General features: G+C 40.0%; 2 protein-coding genes across 3 annotated transcripts; both read left to right on the top strand.

Annotated features, from left to right (window-relative positions):
* Positions 1-1,527: 1,527 nt before the first annotated feature.
* On the top strand, positions 1,528-5,167 carry LOC131317503 (uncharacterized). The gene is made up of 3 exons (XM_058347050.1): positions 1,528-1,863; positions 1,977-2,104; positions 4,583-5,167. The coding sequence occupies exons 1-3, from the start codon at positions 1,737-1,739 to the stop codon at positions 5,165-5,167; spliced, it is 840 nt and encodes a 279-aa protein (XP_058203033.1). The 5' UTR covers positions 1,528-1,736.
* Positions 5,168-5,203: 36 nt separating this feature from the next.
* On the top strand, positions 5,204-6,555 carry LOC131309571 (uncharacterized). Of its 2 annotated transcripts, none has more exons than XR_009194974.1 (2): positions 5,204-5,983; positions 6,108-6,555. XR_009194974.1 is itself a non-coding variant. In XM_058336188.1 (2 exons), exons 1-2 carry the CDS (start codon positions 5,567-5,569, stop codon positions 6,172-6,174), a joined length of 480 nt encoding a protein of 159 aa, XP_058192171.1. In that variant the 5' UTR covers positions 5,204-5,566; the 3' UTR covers positions 6,175-6,551. The 2 variants fall into 2 exon arrangements, 1 of the variants encoding a protein (XP_058192171.1); XM_058336188.1 differs by having other exon boundaries at positions 5,204-5,979; positions 6,108-6,551.
* The last annotated feature ends 2,555 nt before the right edge of the window (positions 6,556-9,110 follow it).

Here is a 9,110-nt window from a genome sequence, read left to right as displayed (position 1 = left end):
TAATTGCAAAAAGAAATGCAATGTACACGTTATCGTCGTCGGTGTTCTCCTAGACTCTATAACTAAAAATGAGTCTGCCTCACGACGTTCGAACGCTGCCAAAATCCTCGGAATTCTTTTCGAGGGTGTATCCTTTGAATAGATCGACTAACACTAAGAGATGTCAAAATAGTCTAAGCCATAGTTATTGATACCGTTCCGTACCGGCCGGTACGTACCGTTTTGACGAAGAACCGGTACCCTAACCCCCCAATTTCGTTCCGGTCCCAATACCGGTCCTTACCGGACTTTTCGGGAAATACCGGTCGGTATCGGGATACCGAAAATTCCGGCCGAAATTTTGCAGAGTTTTTTTTTTTTTTTTTTACACTATGTTTTTCGTTTTTCTTTTTCTGGTCCCAAAAAAAAAAAAACGTTTCAGGCCCAAAAAAATAAAAAATAAAAACGTTTCAGGCCCAAAAAAATAAAAAAACGTTTTTAAAAATTTTAGCAAAACATGGGCTTAACCATAGTAGGTGCGCGAGGCTTAGATCCCGGATTTGCACCCCCCTCTGCGCACAAATAACCCGTGACGCGCACCCGGTTAATTGATTTCCGAATCAATTTTTCCAAATTGCCTTCGGTCACGGCACATTTTCCCGAGCGCGCGAGACCTCTTATTGGGTTCTCATTCACAAGTTCACTAGTGTGCAAAGTCATTTAAAGTGGAAAAGAGTTTTGTAACTAAGCAACGTGGGACTAGAGAATCTCTAGTAAAGATATTTTATGATGAATTGTATGATATGGGGGATTTTTTTGAATTATAATTATATATAATTATTATATATATTGTAGTTGCGGTAAATCCGAAACGGTACCCGGTACCTGACCAGTACCGGTACGTACCGTACCAGTAGGAAAATCGGTACCCTGTTCGAAACGGTATTAAGAACTATGGTCTAAGCCTTTGACTATTCCGTTCTCGAAGTTTCAACTTTGGAGTCAAAACAACTTGGTGTAGATGACGTGATACCGGAACTGGGGCGGCGTAGGCGACATAGCGCCATAGCCTAAACGGTGTACGTGCTGCACACGATAACCAAGGTGGTATAAGTATCACGGCATTCTCTCCGTTGTTCCTTGTTTTCTGTTTGAAATCTCGATCGGGTATTTAGACAAGGACTTAGAAAGTCTTGAGCTATGTTCGGTTGGGCTTTGCAAACTGGGTTTCGGGTTTAAAAGCCCATAACCCGTATTCGGTTCATTGTTCAAAATTGGGTTTCGTTAGATAAAATTTTGAACCACAGTAAAACATTTTCCTCCTCTTTCCTCTTTAACCTCTGAGTAGACGCATCCACGCCGAGTTGCATCACAAACCCTAGCTGCTATGATTTTTCCTCTGTAGGGGCCATCTTCATCACTCCTTTTCCCTCTCTCTGCAAGATTCAACGGTCATATTCATCTCCTTTACCCCCTTTTTTCTTCAATTTCTGCAGAGTATGCAAAGCGAATCTCACATGCCCCTCTCTCTGTCTCACACACCCACCCGCCGCCTTTATTAATCTGTAACTTTGCTGGAGAAGTCATCTCACGCCTTTAACTCTCAACCACTAGCACAGATCTCAACCTTGTCTTCTCTCTGCACAAAGCTCTCTAAACGATTAGTCACACCCATCATTCAAGTAGATTTGCAAATCTCACAGGCATACCATTTAGGTCTTCTGTATCTTCATCCAAACTCACCTTTTTTCTATAAAATGGCCCCAATCCGTGCTCGTAAAAGCCACAAGCGATTGAAGAAGACCACCACAGAGAAGGTTGGGGCAAACGTTGTGAGGTGCGGAAGATGGGTTCTCCGACAGACAAAAATTCGAAAAGCTAGAGGTATTCAATCAACAGTATGGTAGTTCGATTTTAATTTATAAACATGAACAATTTCTAGAAGAGTTTTCTGATTTGAAGCTATGTATAATTTCTTCTGAGATGTTTCTATGTAGCCCAAATTTTTTCTCCAAAGACGCCTCCAAGACAAGTTCCAAGTAAAGTTTCAGTCGAGAAGAAGAAGCATTCATCTTCTCCCGTCCCTTCAGAACAGTCTTGCACCGGCGAGAATAGCATACCAGTGGTATATGACTCTTACTTGTTAGCCCGGAATAAGTGTCTGTTGTGTGCTTTTGGTTTTTTTTTTTTTGCTTTTGACATTATTGGAAATTATCTACAGCATCTATTTGACGGTTTAGGATCAAGCCAAGGTTAAAGTGATATGTGGATTATGTTATTAGTTTAGGATCCGCTAAAATCAAAATGGACCTCCACCTTTTTTCAAAAAAAGTCAACACTATTTTTATTGTTTTGTTTCATTACTGTGTGGCAAAATAGTAGTAGGAGAACCTTTTTCTATTTTGCTTCAAACCAGGCTATAAAGAATCTTAGTGGTAACTAATGTGTCATGTTCTATATACCCTTTTGTTGCTTGAACTAGGCTAGAATGGTTGATGATTTGTTGGATATTGGGATGTGGGGGTACTACACTGTGGAGACTTTCATAAATATAATGCTTGATGAGGTGAAAAAAAAGGGACAAACAAGTAGCAAGAAGGATAGAAACTTTACGGCTTGGCAGTGGACATCCATTGAGGGAGAGATGACAGTGAGGTTGAGGAGGAGGGGATATACTGCCAAAAAATTGCAAGGCAAATTTGCGCGTTTGAAGAAGGCATATAAGGCATTTGTGGCACTAAAAGTAAAGCAAACAGGGCTAGGATGGGATGAGGCTACTGGAACAGTCACAATGTTAGATACTAATTGGCAACTTTACCTTCAGGTACCTTCACATTAGGCAACCCAATCGACAACAAATTTTCACATTCTTCAATCTGTTTTTTTAACTCAAGGCCCTTTTGATTTCTCGACTTATAGGCACACCCTGATGCTAAGCCTTTTTGAACCAAAGGACTTGAACATTATGACCTTCTTGCTGAATTGTTGGGCGACTGGAGCATATGCGCCAGATTCAACTGTAGGGCCAATAACAACAGATGATGAGGATGAGATGTAGGCACTCATGCATAGGATAAGGAATGGGAAAAGGGCTGCAAGGTGATACCTCTTTAGGTTCTAAGGGCAAAAGAAAGTCAGATGATGGGCAAAGTTGTGGTAGGAGTCATCCTAGCAAGATGGTTAGGAAGGACCATGCATATGAGCAAATAGCATTCTGTCAGAAAGCTAAAAGAGAGTGGTACCAGACTGTTAAGATCCAAAACACTGAACAAGTTGATCCAAAGTTCGAACCTTCGGCCATTGAAATACTAAACTCATTCAAGCCACTTGTCAAACCAACTCAATTTCTTAAGGCTTTCAACAGGCTTGCCGAGAACCTACCACTTAGGAAATCATTTGTTCAATTGGATCCCGACATGAGGCGCTTTTGGGTCGAAACCCTTGAGTAGTGGTTGTTGCTTGACTAGGCAGCTGGAAGTTGGAAGTCTTGTGCACCAGTTGGAAGTTTGTTGTAGGTTTAAGTTCCTGTTGGTTGTTGTTTTAAGTTTTAGTTGATTTTCGTCTGTTGTAGGCTTCGTATGTTTGCCTCTTGTTTGTGCTATTATCTAGTTTCCATGTTTTAGGTAGTAAGAAAAATGCCACAAACTATGTCAGTCCCTTTTCGTTCAAAGAAGTGGTTAGGTCAGTCGCATGGTGATTTTGTCATTTCTTCCTCATATGAATTGATGAATTCCAACTGTTTATTAATGCTCTACTTGTACTTGTGTGTTGAATGCTTCTTTTTTGTGTGAAAATGGATATCCCCTGTGATATTTGTAAAATCCTGAGAGAGGCAAATAATTTGCATTGTATTCTGTTTCAGTTTCTGTCCATTGTCCGAACTTGATTAAAATGTGTACTATCAAAGAAACTGAGCTACAGACTTTGAATTCACCTGATGTAGTTAAATGGCTCACATGACTCACCAAGTAAGAGAAACTACATATTAAATTTCAGTTGCAAAATTATAAGCTTAGTATTTCTAAGCCCCTTGAGTTTCTAACTTTGAGTAAAACATAGCCTTGTAAGATCACCACCACTTGGTTAAAAATTTAGATCCTTCCCTGACTGTAACATAGCCTTGTAAGTCACACATAGATTCCCACTGAGCATCAAGTGGCTTCCCTGGTAATGCAGACTGATAGGTGCAGACATTACTCTGGCCCATCATCAGCTTATCAAAAAAAAAATATTTAATCTGGATTCTGGCCCATGTGATTGTATGAGTTACAATAGGAAGGATATCTTGACTGGGCTGGTATGATTTTTTTGTCGTCAAGAGAGAAAAAGCATGGTGTTTATAGCATTCCCGGGTCTCCTAATTTGATTGGAGATGGAATAGTGTATGATTTCAGGGTTAAGGCTGCTTCCATAAGTATATACATGTATTTTGCCGTAGTGAAATATGTGACAGATGATAGAACCTTTTTCCATTTACCATTTTCTATTCTTGTAAGCCTGCATAAAAAGTCTTTCACCTGATGTCCAAGTAAAGTTTCATTTTTTGGAAATATGTTTCAGTTTTGATTCTTGATCAGAGTATTTTTTTGGCGGCTGTTTTTAGCCTACAGTTTTGTTGCAAAACTTAGGTTGTACTCGTAAAGAATCCACTGGTATGTCGTCATCACATGGTGCATCATGGCAATACCAATACGAGCAGGGAAGTAGTAGTAGTGATGGTGATGACATGATCATAATGGAAATGCTTTCGTCTTCGGACGACGAAAGGCAACCACAACGCAACGCCCCCTTCACTGGGCAAGAATATGTAACACATTTATTGAATGGGCATCAAGATACCATACAAGATGTCTTGCGTGTAGATGCCCCAACATTTAGGTCATTGGTTGCGGAGTTGGTACTTAGAGGTAACCTTAATTGGGATCATATGCATTTATCTATGGAAGAGTCATTGGCCATATTCTTATACATTTGCGGGCAAAGTGGAAGGCATAGAACTGTTGCAGATCGTTTTCAACATTCCACAGACACCATATGTCGACACTTCAAGTACATGAGGCATGCCCTTTGTACGTTAGCTCAATTCATAATTCGACCACTTGATTTGAATGTTACCCATCTTGAAATTATCAATGATCAAAGATTCTATCCTTGGTTTAAGGTAATTATACAGTCCAATAGTACTTAAATACATGTATTCCTATACGACACCTTTGTAATTATGTCAATTGTTACAGGACTGTATAGGTGCCATAGATGGAACACACATCGAAGCTTGGGTGCCTACCACACAAGAAACATCATATCGTGGAAGGAAGGCTACCAAAACTCAAAATGTGATGGCAGCATGTTCATTTGACATGAAATTCACATTTGTTTATCCTGGTTGGGAAGGTAGTGCCCATGATTCACGGGTGTTCTTAACTGCGGTTACAAATCCTAATCGTAACTTTCCGCACCCACTGATCAGTAAGTACTACACTTGAATGTTATTTTGTTATAGTAGATTATTGTACGCGCATGTATGTCTCACTAAATTTACTTATGTTTAGACAAATATTATGTGGTGGATTCTGGATACACCAACATGCTTGGGTACCTAGCTCCATATCGTGGTGAAAGGTATCATTTGAATCAATACAATGGTCCCAATCCTGTCTATAACTCACATAGGGAGTTGTTCAATCATAGACACTCGTCGTTAAGAAATGTTATTGAAAGATGTTTTGGGGTATTGAAGAGACGATTCTTGAGCCTTAAAAGTATGCCCTCGTACAAGCCAGTGAGGCAACCTTCAATTGTGACAGCTTGTTGTGTTGTTCACAACTGGATCATAATTCATCGTCAAAGAGACTTGTATTTTGATTCTTCGGATGATGATGACGATGAGGAAGAGGATGGTGGAGATATTGAAGTCGTAAACATGTCCCGTGGCAGTTTACAGCAAATGGCCAATAGGCGTGATAAAATTGCAACTCAATTATGGAATGCACACAATTGGTAGGTTAGTTTGTTGGATATCTATTTTTTTGCTCTTAATTAACCCCCCTGCCCACCTTTTTTTTTTTTTTTGAGTTCTGCCTTATTAAGGTTAAGAATTAATGTTGACAAAATAATTTTTTTTCTAGGCATGGCTGGAAAAAGTTTCTATTGTGTTGTTTTTATTTGAAAAGTCCCTGGAAGAAGTTCCTATGATGCATGGAAGGTGTATGTGGAGCATCAGTCCCTTTGCTCTTAAATGTGCAATCAAACATGGATAGTCGTGGTGGTTCAAATAAGTGCATTAACATTGCTTGTTTCTCACCTGGAGGAGTAATGGCATTTCTAATTTAGTAGGTTGTCATATTTTTTTTTTCCAACCACTTTCGTTCGGAGCATGTAATGGTACTAATATTTGCTGGTGTTGGAGTGTTTAGGAATGGTTTTGTTATAGTAATGTTGTAATAGCTTTAAACTCCGAATTTAATTTTGCTTATGTTGAACCGTTGGGACTATGGAATTAATTTGCTTTCTTTATGCAATGAATATGTAGCTGATCTTATTTGATATTTGGGCATTCGTATGTGGGATGCCAAGATCATAAACATGTCATCTGCTTAAGACAATCCAACAGGGGTTTTTGCTGTTGTTTAGCAGATTGGCTATGCTGTTTTGTTGCTGTTGTCTAGCAGATTATATCAAGATGTTTTGCTGCTGTTTAGCTACCTTATTATGCAATTTTCTGCTGCTACTTCGAAATTGCTACTGCTTTGCTACTGTTTTTGCTACCTTTTTATGTAGATGCTGCTACTGTTCTTGCTGCTATTTTCTGTCAAAATGGTATTCTGGCAAGCTTTGTATCCCAATTTGGACAGGCTGAACAACTAGGAGATGGCGAATTATGCAGCTGTGTCGCGGGAAAGAAGCTTATATCATTTGTGTTGCTGACTTTCTTCTTGCCATTGCTTACGGTTGGTCGTTTGGTTATGCTGTTTTGTCCAGATGCTACTGCTGTAAAATCCATCTGCTCAATGTTTTTAAATTGAGCAGATCACAGAGAATTAATTAGTCTGGCTTCTCCCCCTACGAATGGTTCAGTTTTGGGCTCTTGGTTTACAAAATTTATAAAACAAATTCAATTCCCCATTAAAGTTGATGTCTCGTCCCTAAATCCGATTAAGAGCATATACTTTAACTGCTGCTAGGTACAAACGAGAACATGTCACAAGAAGATATGATGTGCGAACATCTTACTCAAGCAATGAAATGAGTAATTATGATGGTGGTACTTGTAGGAATGGCAATTATACCCACGCACATAGCTTGTAGCCGAAATTTTTACAACAAATAAAAAATATAAACAACTTTTTAAAAATTAAAAAAAATCAACCGAACAGCATCTCAGAAATTTAGTTTTATAATTGCTCCAGAATTTTGAAACGAACAGATTTTTTGAGAGAAGTTCAAAGCCAAGTTTCTAAAAACATTTCAAAATTTTTGGCTAAAACCAGCAAACGAACATAGCCTTGATTTCCCAAAGTCTTGTTGATCCAAGGACTTTGAAAATTGATAACATGCACCATCGAGATGCATGACTCTTCATCGGGCCATGGCAGTGTCCTAATAAGCATAAAACAGACTAAAAAGAGAGACAACCTAGAAACCACTCTAAACATGCTCCTACGCAAAACGGTATGTATGTATAGTGCATGCGATAGGAAAAGCAGTAACACGTAGATAGTATATGGGGGGTTAGATGCAAGTAGATCTTACCCTGTAGGTGCCTGTCTTAGTTTGGAGAGTTCTAATGCTTTGTATATGCAAAGGCCGATTTTGGTTCGTAACGGGTTCCTCGGACTAAAGCCAAGATATACCTCCTGCTGCCCGCGTAACCGCAGAGCAACAATCGAATGGTAGAATTCGGGGTCCCCGGGCTCTAGTAAACCGTGCCGGCTTGCCAAAATGCTCCAACGAGACTTATCCCACATCGATGCAAATGAAAAAGCTAAAGAAATTGATTAATGGAACAGAATCGCAAATTCGCAAATGCCGTTTTCAAATTTGGCTCTCTTTATTAATCAATACTTAGAGGAAACTACACGAGAGAACAATCGGAAAAGCCCCAGTCGGGATGGCCAGACACGAGGTCCTGTTAAATCATCAAACCTTTCTTTAGCAGCGCGAAGCTCACTATTTTGATAGATTTTTATGGGATTGTTCTTAAGCGTATTAAATTCCAAGTATAGACCAATATTGATTCGTTATCCCCAACAGAGTCGCCACTGTGGGCAACGTGCCTTGAAAAAGACGGATCGATGAGTGCGCTTTTGACAAACGAGTGCTCAATGCAGAGTCGCCACTTGGGTTTGAAGGTCCAATACCCAAGGAATCGCACTTGAAACACTCGCTGCGTTGTTTGATTTAAAAAAGGTGAAGGCACCAGTCTGTCATAACCATATCTGGATTCGGGAGCCAGGTTACGAGAGGGAAACGGTTTTAAGGCACCCCTCTCGCCCAATCCGGAGATCGGTCTCTACTTAGGCATTTGCGAAAAACATTTGCGATTCTGTTTGATTAATCAATTCTTTAGTCATTTAGGGCGGGGGAACAGTTTTAATGGGGATTAAAGCCATAACACGATTGCAGGATATGATAGATAGCATGGATGCAAAATCAGTTAGTATAGGATGAGAACAGACTCTTGTAGGAGTTAAAACAGACTGGAAGGCCCCTGTTTTGGAGTGACGTGCGTAGGAAGAAACCAGTATACACTGAACAAGTCACTGCATGCTATTCACACCTGCGCACGCCACTACAAGACATGCGCGCGCCAGTGAGCTCAAACTCACAGCTCTTATTCTCAAATCCTCTGGGCTCTGGAAATGACCAGTGCACACTCAGGACAAACCAAGCAGTTTACAGGTAGCATAATACACAGTTTAAAGGCTAAAAAGCCCTACAAATTAACAAAACACCTCATAAACAGTATGGGGACAAAACAACGGCCTAAGGCCAAGTTACCCATGCCAAGCCACTCACTGGTCAGAGACAGACTGGCGCACGTGTATGGCGCCCCAGCGCGCACGTGTCTAAACCATTTTAACCAATGTTTGGTTTACATGTTTCTGGGTTCTGGAACATATCCAGAATTA

This window comes from Rhododendron vialii, chromosome 2a (assembly GCF_030253575.1).
Source record: "Rhododendron vialii isolate Sample 1 chromosome 2a, ASM3025357v1".
In the NCBI taxonomy this organism is placed as follows: domain Eukaryota; kingdom Viridiplantae; phylum Streptophyta; class Magnoliopsida; order Ericales; family Ericaceae; genus Rhododendron; species Rhododendron vialii.
Note: the sequence above shows the minus strand (reverse complement) of the source record. Positions and strands in the feature narration are given on the sequence as shown.